Source organism: Talaromyces proteolyticus, assembly GCF_021365285.1.
Source record: "Talaromyces proteolyticus strain PMI_201 chromosome Unknown BGW36scaffold_2, whole genome shotgun sequence".
NCBI lineage: Eukaryota > Fungi > Ascomycota > Eurotiomycetes > Eurotiales > Trichocomaceae > Talaromyces > Talaromyces proteolyticus.
Genome location: NW_025764278.1, coordinates 258,137 through 274,540, shown reverse-complemented (window position 1 = coordinate 274,540; position 16,404 = coordinate 258,137). Strand labels below are relative to the sequence as shown.

The window sequence follows — 16,404 nt, the reverse complement described above, 5'->3', positions numbered from 1 at the left end:
ATGATCGGCGAGGAATACGAAGGCCCCACTCGAGGCAGGTAAATAATCAATCACCAAAATCATTCATTGTTGAGATTGGAAAAATATTGTTGGAAATGATTCTTGTAGTGTAGACCAACTGGACTGGTGTGCTATGCGATAAACTGATTCACAATGCGCAGGGAACAATAAACCACATGATATAACCCTCGACTCTCAACAGGCAACGATCGCTCACTGTGGCTTGTCAGAAACAACATCATTGATCATTCCACACTGCACGTGCGAGGAACAGTTTCAAAATACGAGTACTGATTTATTTCACGCCGAAGATCAAATCCCTTTTCCAATTGAATCGGGAATCATAACTAGATCTAATCAATTAGGTTTGCACAACCCCAGCTGAACCCCGATTAACCACTCGCGAGATACATCCCAGAATGGTATGAGTTAGTTTATCGTGGTCAAGATGTTTAATCAACTTGTCGTGTCACGTCACTGCATCGAGATGATTAAGTACATTTAGTGGTTCGTACTAGGGGTTTAATTTCAGTGGAATACTACCCTGCTTTACCCTTTTGGGGTGCGAATTGGTTGCTTTTTGCCAGCTTCCTTCTCGGGATTAATCTAGTTCTTGCATTGTGCACACTTCAGATATATTTGATAGATAAATTCTACTCAGATAATAATAATATAGGCTGGTTTGTATGCAGAGGCCTAAATACTACGTCTGTACCAGCACAGCCGATCACAATTAAAAATAGTATGCTAACCCTATCAAGCCTCAGAAGCAGTGGGGTACGATACGAGCGCTTTCAGCTCACAAGTACCAGATCATCCATTTAGATACCCCTTAAAGTTAACTTTTATCAGTTAGTAGTATTTTCTAGAAATTCGGTATTCGGGATAAGAGGGATGGTGAGGCCCCTAGGTCAGCTAAGCAATGCCTACCTCGTAATCGTATTAAGCATATCTGAAGTGGAGCCAGCCGGCAAGTGTTTTGGAGGCCATTTCCTCATACACGCCGAGCCAAACATCTCGCATGATATCTGCATGCAAAGTAAAGTTAAGCGAGTGGCGGGACGATCCCTTATTTCCGCCCCATATTCACTGTCGATCAATCTGGGAAATACATGGGAAGGAGTATATAAAGAGCCGGGTAGCCGATTAACCGTGGAGGATTGTGATACAGATCAACAAAAATATATTCATATCTAAGAAGATATTGTAAATATTATTAAAAAAAATGAAGTCTGCTGTCTCTGTTATTGCGGCCTCCTCTGCCCTGCTGGGCGTGGCCAGTGCCTCCGTTCAGGGTTTCGACATCAGCAACTACCAGGGCAACATTGACTGGAGCGGTGCATACAACTCTGGCGCACGATTCGTCATTATCAAAGTAAGTTTGCGTCATTTCAAGTGATATGTGGTCGCTGTACTGACAATCACCAACCAGGCCACCGAGGGAACAGACTACATCGACTCTGGTTTCAATAGCCACTACACAGGCGCCACCAACGCCGGCTTCATCCGCGGTGGCTATCACTTTGCGCACCCAGACAGCAGCTCTGGTGCGGATCAAGCAAACTATTTCCTCGCCCACGGTGGTGGCTGGTCGGCCGATGGAATCACCCTCCCCGGTATGCTCGACATTGAATACGCACCCAGCGGAAACGAATGCTACGGGCTCTCTGCCAGCGACATGGTCAGCTGGATCACCGACTTTGTCAACACCTACGAGTCCGCCACTGGCCGTTACCCGATGATCTATTCCACTAACGACTGGTGGTCAACCTGCACTGGAAACTCCGATGCGTTCAGCTCGAACTCCCCGCTTGTGCTGGCTGATTATAATAGCAGCCCAGGCACAATTCCTGGTGGCTGGCCATACCAGACAATTTGGCAGAACTCCGATAGCTACGCCTATGGAGGGGACTCGGATGTGTTCAACGGCGACGAAACGGCTCTTAAGAAGATTGCTAGCGGTTAAGTATCTTACTCACTCGGCTGGGATGTGTCAGATGTAGAGTGGTGATAATTGACTAGATTGTCTCCAATTAATTAGCTAGACTGATCAATTTATTTGGTTGGCTTTGAATCATAGCAGATTATGCATTAGAATTGCAAATAGACGATCAAGTAAATGATTTGATTGGCGTCATCCGTACTACTGATGATTAGAAATGTTGAAGCCGCTGTCAATGATGTTATTATGGCTAATCTGGCAAATGATACAGTCCTTTGACATGATATCTAGCGGGTAAGGAATCGGGCGTCGCCAGCTCACTTTTGCTACGTTAAATGAACAATTTTCTGGTCTCGAATATGAAGAAATTATAAATTAATTGCTAAATCATCGGTCCATGAAGACTGAGAATCCTTGTCCAAGAGAGCATTTTAGGCAGCACGACGTTGAGGTCTGACTGAGAATAAAATGCATTAACAAGGAAAACCACAAGGATAAAATTTAAGACCAATCAATATATTGCTGCTCAGAATTGTGTCCAGCATGGAACAATCACTTATTCATCCACCTGTGAAATCGAAGGGTCTCTCATCGTAACTCTCACACCCTGGCTATCATCCTTTATATTCTCGGTAACGAGATCCCTCACAATCGCAATATCGTCGTGTGTCGTCTCAAAGAGCTCCAATGTCATTGACGTCTGGTCTCCGGTCCCGTCCCACGGGTCACATCTCCTAAATAAGGTAGCGAGAATCATGTACATTTCTTGGTACGCTAGGTTGATTCCCAGGCAGACTCTAGTACCGCACGAGAACGTTAACTGGTGCCTCTTGAGGGTTGCATTCTCCAGAAAGCGCTCAGGCCGGAACTCTTCTGGGGAGGGGTAGATCTCAGGAAGTCGGGAAGGAAGCACTGCGCTCGTCGCCATGCAAGTGCCGGCTGGAATCCTGTATGACATCTTAGTCTTGCCGTTCGTATATATCAGATCTTCATCGGGTGAAACGCGCTCTTGGCGAGTCGAGACTGCGGGGCGCAAACGGAGTCCTTCTTGGATGACGGCACTGAGATACGGCAGGTTCTCAATTTTAGAAATCTTGGGAACGGTGCCTTCAGGAATAGCATCCTGGAGCTCGGCCCTGAGTTTTTTTAATATATGCGGATTTGAAAGGAGATGGTAGGTAATAGCACTTAGAGTGTTAGCCGTGCTGTCAGTTCCTGCGGCGAGTAGATTCTGTGCCTCTTCTGCTAGTCTAGCTGGGCTTTTCTCAGATTCCGGAAGATCGCTTTGTAAAAGGCCATGGAATATTGTTCACTTTTCTTCATTGTGTATCGTGGAAGATTTGATCTTATTGATCTTAACTATGGATGCCTGCAAACTTCTCAGTACGAGGACCTTAAGCAAAAATTAGGACAGGATAAGAAACCTGCATACTTCAATTGTATCGATGCTATTCCTAGCCGTTGGCATGATCATGGCAACTGCAGACGGTGGAAGTTTCCTCATCAGATGTCCAATCCGGGAAAGTATCAGCCAATATGCCAAGTCATAACCATTTTATGATAGGATTCAAAATACGGCTTATTAAGATCTTGTCTGTTAAAACAGACTGAATCCTCTCCAAACGCGTACTTGGCAATGATATCGTGGGTGGTAGCACGGTACAGAAGACTCAAGTTGACAGGAACCTTTTTAATAACGTGCTCATCTAGTCGCTGGATGATCCGATCGAGGACCTCGAGAACTGTTGTCTCAAGGCGCCGGATATTCTGCTTAGAGAAGAATGGGTTTAGAGCTGCGCGGTGGCTTCTTATGAAGATCGTGCTTTTGGGATCCGAGAGCAGTGGGTGAAGCGCTCAAGCCATTTATTGTCCTCTGCCCTTTGTCACGTTTCTTTCCAGGACCGGCAAATATTTGATCAATAAATTCAGGATCATTGACATGTACTGTGTCCGGCGATATTCTGACTATTGGACCTGGAGAAAGAATTACTAACGCTCAGTTGGTCGAGTCAGGGATACCTACCGTACTGCCTATGCATTTCTTCAATCTCCCACATATAGTGGCCTCGACGAATCACATCATGGTAGAACGCATAGGACATGCCAAGAACCGGCAATCCCAGATTTGGTAGACATTACGGACGACTATAGAAAGTCACTTCAAACTAGGATGCTCCTTGAATGTTAAAAGATTCTCGAGAGCTCTAGGGAAGGATAACAAACAGCGAGAGTGCTGAGCAGCTGATGTTTAAATGTTGGGAGACCTCGCGCTAGTTCCTTGTTGTAAGCTGTCTATAAATAGGGATGACCTTCACTTAGCAAAGGCGTATGCCTTCCCTAATATACGTGTAGTTGGTAATTATATTATATTACTTTCCAATAAAATAGATGAATATTAAAAACATAAAATATCAATACATCTAAATCTATCAGACGTGCGAGACAGACACCCAGCCTAGACCTAATTTGGCGCGGACGACGGTGCCTGGTAAATGCGGAGAGCACACTAGACCGCATACGGGGTATTTTGCAGTCTCCACCATCATACTATATCTTTACCTTTTGTATTAATATGATAAATATGTTTAGATAGATGGGATATCAATATTGCATATGTAGAAAGTTAGATTTATATCTAATCTAATTGAATTTGCACTTTATCTTAATTTGCTACTGAGTAATCTCACTAGACAGAGAGTTCAATAGCTTTTGTCCAACTCCCACAGTCTCTTGGCAATATCCTCCTGAGCTACAAAGTAAGCCATTTGATAAGCGGTCCAGCCTTTGTTTCCTGCTGGTTGCCTTACATCGGCACCGGCGTGGATTAGTATTTCCACTACAGCTGCATGTCCCTGTTCCGCAGCTGCGGCTAGAGCGGTATATCCCTGGTAATAGCATCCATCTGCGTTGACAGAAGCCCCAGCGGATATTAACCTTTCGACACAGTCCAGATGACCTCCAAATGCAGCGGCCTGGAGAGGCGTTAAGCATTTGTACCGCATCAGCGGTGGATTTATATCGGCTCCTTTTTCAAGAAAGAACTCGAGCAGTTCCAGATTCCCTGACGCCGCAGCTGCTGTTAAAGGAGAACGGCCATTATTATTTGCTACCGGTGCATTAATATCAGCGCCGTTGTCCAGCAGCAGTGTTGCGATTTCCATATGACCGCCCTCTGCTGCAGCCTGCAATGGGGTCCGCCCCATGTATTTATGTGCAGGGGAGTTGATATTGGCGCCTGCCTCTAGCAACCTCTTCACAATTGCGATATGCCCATGTAACGCAGCGACTGTTAGAGCAGTGCGGCCGCCATTATTCCCACCGGGAGCATCAACATCAGCACCCGCGTCGAGCAGTTTATTAACGATATCTATATAGCCATGGGCAGATGCCGCCTGCAATGCAGTCTGGCCATACCAGCCGTGCGGGGATTCATTCACAAGATTGTCGAGATTCTGGTTATTGTCGATGTTTTGGTCAATCAGCGTGGCGACGGTCTCATACTCGCCATTGCGCGCGGCGGTCTGCAAAGGCGACCAGGTGTTTTCGTCGTCGTGCTCGCCCTCGATGATTTCAGCTTGTGTTGGTGGGGTCAAGATGATTTTGCCGTATTTTCGCGGCGCCATGGGTTGGTTTATCTAAGGGGTCGAGCTTCCTGCGAAGCATGTACGCTCTTCCAGAGTATCGTGTTCGCAGCTGCGGGCAGAGGGAAAATCAGTGCCGCGAAGCATCGCAATGCAGGTAGGATCTTATGCAGCATGATTTCATGGCGACATAATCCATACTAAGTATTACTAACATATGCAAGCGACGATTATCCCCACGACATTGCTGGCGGGCCAATCAGCGCGCGACAGACCAGGTTGGGCAAAGTACAGTGTCTGCCTCAGGAATCAACAGAGTAGAAACGCATTCCACGTGATGTTTTAATTTTCGCCCTTAGGGTAACCCTAGATCTAGCCTTCATACTATGTATGTGAATATATATATGCATATTATTCGCATACTTTCTCTACAAACTGTCAAATACAGATAACGGGGTGAAATACTACAGAATATTGAATATATAGATAACATGAAGCACAACAAAAAGAGTACAAGCGGCCACCTCCGAAAGGAACAAGGCGCGCCTTCCACATCGGGCCTAGCGGGGCCCAATCGGCGCTGAGCTTATCGCGGGCCAATCGGGGAGCAAGGGCTTGGCACATGGAATCGTTAAGACACGGCCAAAGGTGACATCGCAAAAACATCGCAGGGCCAATCGCACGCAGTCCATTTGCACTCGCCAGGGGCTCGATTTTATTTAAGATGGCCGCCGTCCAGCAGCTTCACCAGCTCGCCTCAGCCCTGCTAGCCGTCATCAGCGCCATCAGGCCCTACCATCCACCATGAAGGCCACCGCTGCCTCGCTGCTGCTCGCCGCACTCGCCGCGTCTCCCCAATGCCACGCCCGCGCCGCCCCCGTGGTCGACGAGACATACCCATATACAGGGCCTGATGTCCCCATCGCCGACTGGGTTGACCCGACCATCAATGGCAATGGCAAAGGCTTCCCGCGCCTAGTTGAAGCTCCCGCCGTTCGACCAGCCAAGGAGAACCCAACCAACAACGTCAACGTGATCTCCTTGTCGTATTTGCCTGGTGGCATCAACATCCACTACCAGACTCCCTTTGGTCTCGGCGAGACTCCCAAAGTCCATTGGGGCACGAACCCCAAGCACCTCGACCGTGTTGCGGGGGGATACTCCCATACGTAGGTGTTGTGTTTCGTTGTTGTTTGCCTGAGAGAGGTCATGACTGAGAATAAATGAAACTAGATATGATCGAACCCCGCCCTGCTCGGAGGTCGCTGCTGTCACGCAATGCAGCCAGTTTTTCCACGAAGTCCAGCTGCACAATCTCAAACACAGCACCACCTATTACTACCGCATTCCTGCCGCGAACGGTACGACCGAGTCTGAACTGCTTACCTTTACGACGGCACGCCGAGCCGGCCACCGCGGAGAATTCTCTGTAGCCGTACTGAACGACATGGGGTATACCAATGCCCAAGGAACTTTCCGCGAGCTGCAGAAGATGGTCAAGGAGGGCGCCGCTTTCGCCTGGCATGGTGGTGATTTATCTTATGCCGATGATTGGTATTCAGGTATCCTGCCATGTGAGGATTCATGGCCCGTGTGCTATAACGGAACCAACACCGAGCTTCCTGGCGGTGGCCCAATTCCAGACGAATACAAAGTTCCCCTACCCGCTGGCGAGATCGCCAACCAAGGAGGCCCTAGGGGTGGTGATATGTCTGTTCTTTATGAGTCAAATTGGGATCTGTGGCAGCAGTGGATCTTGAATGTAACCACCAAGATTCCTTACATGGCCTTGGTCGGTAACCATGAAGCTTCCTGTGCCGAGTTTGATGGTCCTGGAAACGTCCTGACTGCGTATTTGAATAATGATAAATCCAACTCGACCGCTTCGAAGTCTGGACTCAATTATTACAGCTGCCCGCCCTCACAGAGGTATTTACTTAGTTTCTTTATCGAATGACTCCCAGCTAACCGAGCATAGGAACTTCACTGCCTACCAACATCGTTTCTGGATGCCTGGTAACGAAACCGGTGGTGTTGGTAACTTCTGGTACTCTTTCGACTACGGCCTCGCGCACTTCATCGCCCTTGATGGCGAGACCGATCTGGCCGAAAGCCCCGAGTGGCCGTTTGCCAGGGACATCAAGGGTAACGAGACTACGCCGAAGGAGAGTGAAACCTTTGTCACAGATAGCGGTCCTTTCGGCAAAATTGACGATAATGACATTTATAACAACAAGGCCTACCAGCAGTACCAGTGGCTCAAGCAAGACTTAGCCAAGGTTGACCGCACCAAGACCCCATGGATTATTGCAATGAGCCATCGACCAATGTATTCATCTCAATATTCTTCATACCAGAAGGCCATTCAGGCTGCATGGCAGGATCTGTTCTTTGAGTACGGAGTTGATGTCTACCTTTCTGGGTAAGTTGCTTTCATGATGGTTTCGATCTTCAACTCTTCCTTTGAATGTTTATCTAATTACATCAGACACATCCATTGGTACGAGCGTCTCTTCCCTCTTGGCACCAACGGCACCATCGATTCGAAATCAATCGTCAACAACCATACCTACTACACTAATCCCGGCAAATCGATCACCCATTTGATTAACGGTATGGCCGGCAACATCGAAAGCCATAGCACTCTGAGCGCTGGTAAAAATATTGAGAATATCACCGCCGTGCTTGATCAGGTCCACTTTGGTTTGAGCAAGCTGACATTCTTCAACGAGACTGCGTTGAAGTGGGAGTTTGTTCGGGGTGACGATGGATCGATTGGTGACTACTTGTATTTGTTAAAGAAGGGGCACTCCCCACGAGCCTGATTAGGCGGTGTCAAGTGTTAGCTTGTTGGAGTATACGATAGCCGAGGAAAATGTAATTATTGGTCCAAAAGACATCCAAATAGAATTTAGGTTTTATTTACCGGACCGTTAGCAAACAAATTGTATTTGTCAAGAGTTTCTATTTGCCTCTTGTAGTATAACTGTGCTTGTAAGTGTTAGTTTGAACTGAAACACATTCATTCATTGGAAATATTCAGTGTTGGCTTCACATGACAGTTGCATCAAACAAGTACAATAATATGACAAAAGTTTGAATATAACACTGAATATCAAGATTTTCTGGCTTTCATCCCCATGTACACGAGCTTATGTTAGATCAAATTTAGACATCTTGGAGTCGCCCGTAGATAATGCAAGAAGTTAAAATACCTCACCTACTTTTGTACTGCTATATTCAACTTTATCACCAACAGGAATTTGTCAAGGTTTAATTGATACATAGTTTGTGAGCAACTCTTAAATAAGCAATTATGTATGATTCCAATGAAATTGATTTGACGCCATTGTCAAACTATCGCTTCAAATGTTGTTTTTGAGCAGTCATTCTGATGAATGGCCTTTATTACATAAAGGTCATTATTGTCCTTCATCGTCTTCAACCTTTCGAACTACACAACTTTCCCACCGCACTATGGCGATTTACTTGGCAATAAAACAACATTACGTGCGTAAGTCCTCATAATACATCTTTCACCTGTCAACAAGCTCGATAAGAAACATGGATATCCAAGAGGGAAATCAGCTACAGCCTGGCGGAGACTTCATACTGAGACTGCCGAATGAACTTTTGGATTTGACTATTTGCCTAGCCTCTGAATTCCCTCGTGAACGGTCCTGGTCAGATCGCAATAGGTATATCACAACGTCAATATTCTCTTTGGTGTGTCACAGGTTCTACAGGATTGCAATGCCATGGTTGTATAAGGACCTCTTCATTGGCGACGGGTCTTATGGCCCTTTTCCTATGAGAAAAGCTGCCCCTCTTCATCGCGGCGTCCAGGAGAATACAGATGATCTCTCTTGAAAAACTGCCGTAGATTAACCATCCATGTCCCACTCGTAAATAATGGCACCAAAATTTCCGAAATTTGATATTGTGAAGGGCCTCATCAAATGGTCCACCGGCACCAAAACTTTTGAACTCATCAGGCCAAATTTCGACAAAACATTTATCGTTTGGGAGTTACTACGAGTGGGACTACAACAAATGCCTAGTCTGGACGATCTCATTGTAGACGGGAGATACGATATCTATGGTGTATCTCTATCTCCATTGTTCGACGTACTCAAGGATGTTCAGTCTAGTAGCCTTCAAACCCTCAAAATATCTGACATTTCAGGGACAGGTCGGGCCGCCTCGGTTGAGGACTTCAAAGTGAGTAGTTTATAATGCAAACATTACCCACGGAATTTTTGTATTTGCTTTGGAAAGTATGCTAACTTGGGCTTTTTTGGGGCAGGAAAAAGAAGGAACCAGCCGGATTACTACGTTGAAATTGTCAGCCTTCAGCCAGACTCCGAAAGTGCTTGAAGGTCTTTTGAGATGGCAGAAAAAACTGGAGGTTTTTAGCCTAGAAAGCTATGCGCCTTTTACAAAAAACTGTTTTGTCAAAGATGTACAGGAACTTGAAAGCTGGGCACGTGCTCTTGGGCGTGAGGCTGTTCGCAAAGAAATGTCTCGTTTAGGAAAAATCCAAATTTTCTTGTGGGTTCGAAAGCCTAGCGACGCTGAGCAGCATATTCAAAACCGACTAGGTGCACTCGCTGCGGAGCTCAAACCATACAATATCGAGGTGACCGTTGAGGACACCAATTTACCTGGAAGCTAGTTTGCAGAAGACTGGGAACGAAATTGAACGAACATTAGTTGACCGACGAAGAATTGCCGCTGGGTATTTCAAACGTTGTTCATTTATGTATTGTTTTTGACTGTTTCCCAAAAGAAATAACAGCACTTAGGAACCATTTAAAGGATCAAATCGATATTCTCGACATCAAAAGTGTGAAAGACTAGTTGAATAAATTTAATCATTGCTAAGATAGGGTACTATAAAGTGATCTGTTTGAGGAACAACTCCTTTTCAAAGCATAAATGTTAGATCGTTCCCTGCAACGACCATACAACGAACTTCTAGGAACTAAGAATAAATACACTGATAGAGCAAGGAGCTGACATACATTCTGGTGAGCGATCGTGATTGGCTGGCGTGTATTGTATGTTGACTCCACCAAACAAGTGACGTCATGCGGAACTGATTTCTTGAACTGAAAACAAATTGGTTGATTCTATCTATCATTATTTTCTGGTAATTCTCAATCATTAACCGTCAGTGAGTTCATGCTGTATGTAATCATTGGTCAGTCTACGATTATTAGATGCTAACACAGCAGATAACTAGAGAATATTCCACATCAATTGATCCAGACAAAAATGGCCGCATCAACATTCGGACTGCTTACAAACTACACTCTTCCTTCAACATCTTCGTCTTCGTCTACTTCATCGGTCAAGGGAGGGGTCAAGGGAGTCCAGAAGCCATGTTTTGGCTGTGATTGCGGCGGCACTGATTGCGATTGCTGCATTATCCCTTGCAGCGTGATGTGAATGTAGAAACGGGCTTGTCGCTAATGTACGTATATCAGACCGGCGGGATATCCCTGACCAAGCTGATCGGATGAATTTTCAAGGCAAACGTCAATGATGATTAATGAATTTCCCGAGTTTTCTCATCCTAAGTACTTAGGATCAATTCAGAGACTGTTTCGGACACTACATTGAGTTATAAATGAATATTAATGAAGTGGGGTTATCCCACTCGGTTGAGATTCTTCTCCCACATCGTTTCTCCACCTCGGACTGGTATACAGAAATTGACAACTGGGCATGCTAAGATTACCTGAAGTTGAATGTCAATCAAACGAGATGTTTTGCACTGGCAATGACTTTACAAACGGAATTCTACGGCGGACAGTAGTGCTCAATGTTGTTATAGAACCATCAGTATGAAACAGCATGACGATGAGATGAAGTAGCCTAGCCCCACAAAATTGAGGTGTAAAAGTGATGCAAGCCTGATGGTTAATCATGCTTAGAAATAAGGCTTTTCGGCCGGCCTAGTTCCCATTCGTCCTGACGTATTTAAAGGTCTGTGGCGCGATTATAACATCTTGGCTATCTCCTAGCGAACAGCAGAGACCAAATCACATCAGTTTATAGCGAATAGTACGTAGCACAATGTCGCCAACACAGATGAAACAATGGACTGTTGCTGGCACAAAGAATGGCTTCGACGATCTCAAATTGGAGAATGTTGCCGTTCCCCAGGTCGGCGAGAATGAAGTACTCGTGAAGTTGCATGCAGCTTCACTGAATTATCGCGATTTGATTATTCCAAAGGTACAACTTCATTCTTTTTCATTCGCTTTGATATTCGCTTTGATATTTTCCTTTCTGTCTTAGCTTGAAATCCTCACTAGTAACACGAAATTGATTTGTTGAAGGGAAAATACCCTTTTCCCGTCAAAGCTCCGGTAGCAGCCTGCTCTGACGGTGCCGGAGTAGTCGTTGCTATTGGATCAAAAGTGTCGAAATGGGCGAAGGGCGATAAAGTGGTAACGCTGTTCAACCAAGGGCATCAATTTGGTTCTGTCGATATTGCTGCAAGCCAAACCGGTCTTGGTGGTGTCTTGGACGGGACCCTAAGAGAATACGGGGTGTTCAACGAGAATGGGCTTGTACGGCAGCCATCGAATTTGAATGCGCTCGAAGCGGCGACCTTGACATGCGCTGGATTAACTGCGTGGAATGCGTTGTACGGACTGAAGCAGCTCATGCCAGGCGATACGGTACTTGTGCAGGGCACAGGCGGTGTTTCCATATTCGGTCTTTTGGTATGTGTCCAGCTGATGCGACGGAGGCTTTTGACACAGGCAAGGAACGATCGCTAATCATTGCTTACAATGTATAGCTCGCCAAAGCTGCCGGTGCAACCGTCATTGCAACCACTTCATCAAAACAAAAAGCTGACACGCTCACCAAGCTTGGCGCCCACCATGTCCTCAATTACAAGACCGATATCAACTGGGGTGAAACAGCACGTAACCTTACGCCCGGTGGCGCTGGAATCGATCATATTCTCGAAGTTGGAGGACCTGGTACGCTGGAGCAATCTCTGAAAGCGATCAAGTACGAAGGAGTCATCAGCATTATTGGATTTGTTGGTGGAACGAATTCTAAAGACAGTCCGCAGATTCTGGACGCTTTGTCAAACATTTGCACATTCAGAGGTGTCTACGTCGGCTCTAGAGCGCAGATGGAGGACATGGTGCGGGCGATCGAGGTTAACAATATTCATCCAGTGGTTGACAAGGAAGTTTTTCCACTGGATAAAGCCAGGGATGCTTATGAATACATGGTGAGTCTCTTTAAAATCTGTTATTATTACTTGGTCAGAGACACGCTAATCTCCCAAATTACATGTGCAGTGGGCCCAAAAGCATTTCGGAAAGATCGCCATTCAGATTGCGTAGGAATAATTCTGACCAATCGCTACTACGTATCCTAGTCATACACGGAAATGAATCGAAAACTATTGACGCCGTAAGATTTAAGTCCCGGGGGTTTAATCTTGGCGATAGGCCACCTGTATGTACTATGTAGAGCCTAGACAGTAGAACTGTAGATGCAAAAGAATCACACGCTTCACTTCAATCCTGTCGTCGAATTAAATTGGTCACAGAGATCTAATCTAGTAGTCTCCGCGCACAGGCGCCACATCACATTTTTCCTGCGTTTAACAGGGATACCCAATAGTTGATGGGTTACATTGATGTGCAAAGCTTGATTCGGCAGTTGAACTGGCAAAACATACGGTTAGCCATCAATTGACACGTGCAGGGGTCTTATATTGCATCTTTCCCTGACTGAGTCGGCTCCATAACAAGCGAAGACACCCCCGCACTTGTTCGGCTCGAATTGCTTAAATTATCCCGCTTTATGGGGTATTCTCAAGCCTCGGTTCGGCCTGATCTCTAGACGGACCATCGTACACTGAGGCCGATTCTCCAGCAAAAAGCGGTGCCATTTTGTGGGGAGCTGGAAAGGGGGAACTGCGTAGCTGATACTCGGTCCCGAAGAACCCGCAGTGTTAGTCCCAATAAGACTATAATACTGCGACTTAGGCCCGTAGGTGAGGCGGCACTCCAATCAGAATCAGCCTGAACATTTGGGCTGACCGATACTCCTTTGCTAACTAACAGGGTAGCGCTCTGGGGCTTTAGAATCCAATGAAATAGAGGGGTGTACGCAAGTCTCGCCGTATAGGTACAGGACTCGCACTACTATAGCCGCGACTCATTACCTGTTCGACTATCTGTTTGGGATAGGGTTATCCACGCTTCCACTTTCAATGTTCCGATAGACATTACAGCCATTCTGCATTCAACGTCCTGTTTGAGTGATTTACTATGGACCAGACTCACCTAGAAGGCTAGCAGTCGAGTATAGTACATGTTAGCTGCAGCAGGCTCGTTCTGGACTCGGAAACACATGAAGATGCGGAAAGCGGGAATGGCCATCCTGGACGAAGGGCCCTGTAGAACGACAATAAAAGGTTACTCTGTTCTTGAATACACCGCAGGATGCATGAAGTTGGTTAAATAGCCCAACATTCCCCAAAACGGTTAAAAGCAAATGTGAGCGAGTGGGTTGGCGAGGGGTGACAGTCTTGACAGCTGTACCAGCGTGATGAAATATGTAGATCAGCAAGTGCTAATTATCCAAGCGACATGAGTGGTTGCAAAACAGGGAAAATCAGTTGGCGATCGTCTTCTTTTCCCTTATTCGGTAAGATATTGATGGATAATTTGCCTATGAGTGGCTGAGAAACATTTTCCCCCTTAAGAGCCTTTGTGGCACCCAATACTTTTCATGTGGTTGAGTGAGATCTATTAAAGACACGATAAGCCCGATCTGAATAATTTCCTTCAGGAAGAGAATTTCCTGCTTAGAGCCATACGTATTCAAATCCCCCATCAGTGCAAAAATGCATGTCCGTGCAGTCCTAAGCAATACAGCTAGCCTCGCTCTACTTGGCGCCATTGTGCCGGCTGCAGCAGACATATGTTCAAACATAAAAACCGCGTCCAGCTCGAGCGATATTCTGTCCGAACCTCTTTCTCTCGCCTACGAGACCGAGATTCAAAACTACTGGTCCGCCGCCTGCTCTGGCTTGCGTCCGACATGTATGGTCTTTCCGACAAGTGCCGAGGAAGTCTCAGACATAATCCAGGCACTTCAACAAACAGATGATTTATTTGCTGTCAAATCTGGTGGGCATATGCCCAACAATGGATTCTCCAGCATCCAGGGCGGCTTGCTGCTTTCAACCAAGAATTTAAATAATATTGTGGCATACGACGCAGACACACAGACAGCAAAGATCGGCCCAGGTTTGACCTGGGCTCAAGCACAACAAGGCTTGGAAGGGACGGGTATGACTGTTGTTGGTGGCCGATTGGGCGGCGTGGGCATTGGAGGTTATATCCTTGGAGGTAAGATTCTGTATTCCTCTTTCTTGGGACGTTGTACAATTACTAAGCGGTTACTCTTCGTGGCTTTTAGCCGGTCTCAGCTTTTTGAGTGCACAATATGGATGGGCAGCAAATAATGTTGTTGATTTAGAAGTCGTCCTTGCCAATGGAACAATTGTGCATGCTAATGACTTCGAGAATGAAGGTTGGCGTTGATTTTCTTCATGTGTTACTTCACGTGCTTTTGTTAACATCCAAGTCAAGATCTTTTTGCGGCACTGAAAGGTGGCGGTAGCAGTTTCGGCATCGTGACTCAGTATACTTTAAAAACCTACCCAATCGCTGACAAGGTAAGCCACCTCTTATAAATTGTATAATCACAGCTAATAGTATGATAGGTATGGGGAGGCGTCATAACTTTTGGTCAAGACAAAACTCCCCAGGTACTCGAGGCCATTCGGAATTTTGTAGAATACTACCCCGACGACAAGGCCGCGATTATTCCTACATGTGAACACACAGCTCTTTTCACTTCTTGGTTTGTATTTTTCTTCTATGATGGCGAAACTGCTCCGGCAGGTGTATTCGATAATTTTACAGATATCGGCTCGTTGACGAGCACCGTTCAAACTTGGGACAGTTATTACGATTTAGTGAGCACCACTTATTTTAAGAAAAAATCCTTCTATCGCTTCCTTTTTGTGGTAGCTTGTTACTGACATTGCGATATAGCTCCAAAGTAATGACGAGTATGATTTGCAGTGAGTTTCCACTTGTAGAATTATTAAACAACTCCAATACTGATATAAATGCCACAGCGGCCAACGATACGCCATTGCAACCGAAACAACTCCCCTTCCAAGCGCAGAATTTGGTACAGAAGTCTTGACGAATATTTGGGAGACCTTTTATAATATTACTTCCGAGGTCATCCTTGACACTGGAATGATCGGCACAATTGCCATGCAACCTATGTCTCGCACAATAACGAGCAAAGCGAAAGCGCTCGGAGGAGTAAGCTAGTTTATTGCAAATTTATTCCCGAATATCCACTCAGAGTACACTACAGGATTTACTTGATTTCCCCGATACAACAGACTACATCATTTTTGAATTGGATATTTCCCACTCTCTTTCACTAGACGACGATACCACTGAGGCTGCCATTGAATCCCTATATACATCATTGGGAAATGTTGTGGAAAATTATATCCGAGAAGGCAAGCTACCAGATGTGTACCGGCCATTGTTCATGAATGATGCCCACGGTACACAGGACTACTGGGGCCGTATTGCGCCGTCATCACGGGCCTTCGCCAAGCAGGTTCGGGAGAAGTATGACCCAGAATTGTTTTGGCAGAAGAGGACCAGTGGAGGTTTTAGACTGGGTTAATCGATATAACCGAGTGCCAGAAGACTTAGTGAGGTTGAAATAAAACATATAAGTAGTATTAAGTATATGTGGAAAGGGGGTTTGGATATGTTCTCTTAATATGATATAATA

The 16,404-nt window shown here is 45.8% G+C and overlaps 7 protein-coding genes across 7 annotated transcripts; 5 read left to right on the top strand and 2 right to left on the bottom strand.

Annotated features, from left to right (window-relative positions):
• The first annotated feature begins 1,188 nt into the window (after positions 1-1,188).
• On the top strand, positions 1,189-2,062 carry BGW36DRAFT_368848 (glycoside hydrolase family 25 protein). Its single transcript, XM_046215035.1, has 2 exons — positions 1,189-1,375; positions 1,433-2,062. Exons 1-2 carry the CDS (start codon positions 1,226-1,228, stop codon positions 1,964-1,966), a joined length of 684 nt encoding a protein of 227 aa, XP_046076136.1. The 5' UTR covers positions 1,189-1,225; the 3' UTR covers positions 1,967-2,062.
• A 436-nt stretch (positions 2,063-2,498) lies between these two features.
• BGW36DRAFT_413797 (cytochrome P450) lies at positions 2,499-4,128 on the bottom strand (the record flags this gene model as incomplete). Its single annotated transcript, XM_046219267.1, has 5 exons — positions 3,966-4,128; positions 3,830-3,916; positions 3,494-3,735; positions 3,256-3,311; positions 2,499-3,225 (listed from the first exon to the last, which is right to left on the bottom strand). The coding sequence occupies exons 1-5, from the start codon at positions 4,042-4,044 to the stop codon at positions 2,499-2,501; spliced, it is 1,191 nt and encodes a 396-aa protein (XP_046076135.1). The 5' UTR covers positions 4,045-4,128.
• A 409-nt stretch (positions 4,129-4,537) lies between these two features.
• Positions 4,538-5,698, bottom strand: BGW36DRAFT_368846 (putative ankyrin repeat-containing protein). Its single transcript, XM_046215034.1, has one exon. It carries the CDS (start codon positions 5,563-5,565, stop codon positions 4,642-4,644), a length of 924 nt encoding a protein of 307 aa, XP_046076134.1. The 5' UTR covers positions 5,566-5,698; the 3' UTR covers positions 4,538-4,641.
• Positions 5,699-6,214: 516 nt separating this feature from the next.
• On the top strand, positions 6,215-8,483 carry BGW36DRAFT_368844 (acid phosphatase AphA). The gene is made up of 4 exons (XM_046215033.1): positions 6,215-6,692; positions 6,757-7,452; positions 7,502-7,945; positions 8,012-8,483. The coding sequence occupies exons 1-4, from the start codon at positions 6,328-6,330 to the stop codon at positions 8,346-8,348; spliced, it is 1,842 nt and encodes a 613-aa protein (XP_046076133.1). The 5' UTR covers positions 6,215-6,327; the 3' UTR covers positions 8,349-8,483.
• Positions 8,484-9,435: 952 nt separating this feature from the next.
• Positions 9,436-10,198, top strand: BGW36DRAFT_422688 (uncharacterized protein; the record flags this gene model as incomplete). The annotated part of the gene is made up of 2 exons (XM_046219742.1): positions 9,436-9,744; positions 9,830-10,198. The coding sequence occupies 2 exons, from the start codon at positions 9,436-9,438 to the stop codon at positions 10,196-10,198; spliced, it is 678 nt and encodes a 225-aa protein (XP_046076132.1).
• Positions 10,199-11,619: 1,421 nt separating this feature from the next.
• On the top strand, positions 11,620-12,899 carry BGW36DRAFT_287409 (putative zinc-containing alcohol dehydrogenase; the record flags this gene model as incomplete). Its single annotated transcript, XM_046210507.1, has 4 exons — positions 11,620-11,766; positions 11,871-12,260; positions 12,338-12,784; positions 12,855-12,899. 4 exons carry the CDS (start codon positions 11,620-11,622, stop codon positions 12,897-12,899), a joined length of 1,029 nt encoding a protein of 342 aa, XP_046076131.1.
• Positions 12,900-14,412: 1,513 nt separating this feature from the next.
• Positions 14,413-16,372, top strand: BGW36DRAFT_443129 (putative FAD dependent oxidoreductase; the record flags this gene model as incomplete). Its single annotated transcript, XM_046221603.1, has 7 exons — positions 14,413-14,921; positions 14,992-15,105; positions 15,165-15,250; positions 15,299-15,553; positions 15,633-15,661; positions 15,719-15,914; positions 15,970-16,372. Coding segments are annotated over 7 exons (1,513 nt in total), but the record flags the coding sequence as incomplete, so codon positions are not given.
• Between the last annotated feature and the right edge of the window lie 32 nt (positions 16,373-16,404).

Excerpts from the sequence above, each read along its gene's own strand:
- BGW36DRAFT_368848 (XM_046215035.1), top strand. The coding sequence starts at position 1,226 with ATGAAGTCTGCTGTCTCTGTTATTGCGGCCTCCTCTGCCCTGCTGGGC. Across the intron at positions 1,376-1,432 it reads CACGATTCGTCATTATCAAA|GCCACCGAGGGAACAGACTA; the intron begins GTAAGTTTGCGT and ends ATCACCAACCAG.
- BGW36DRAFT_368846 (XM_046215034.1), bottom strand. The coding sequence starts at position 5,565 with ATGGCGCCGCGAAAATACGGCAAAATCATCTTGACCCCACCAACACAA.
- BGW36DRAFT_368844 (XM_046215033.1), top strand. The coding sequence starts at position 6,328 with ATGAAGGCCACCGCTGCCTCGCTGCTGCTCGCCGCACTCGCCGCGTCT. Across the intron at positions 6,693-6,756 it reads GCGGGGGGATACTCCCATAC|ATATGATCGAACCCCGCCCT; the intron begins GTAGGTGTTGTG and ends AAATGAAACTAG. Across the intron at positions 7,946-8,011 it reads GTTGATGTCTACCTTTCTGG|ACACATCCATTGGTACGAGC; the intron begins GTAAGTTGCTTT and ends TAATTACATCAG.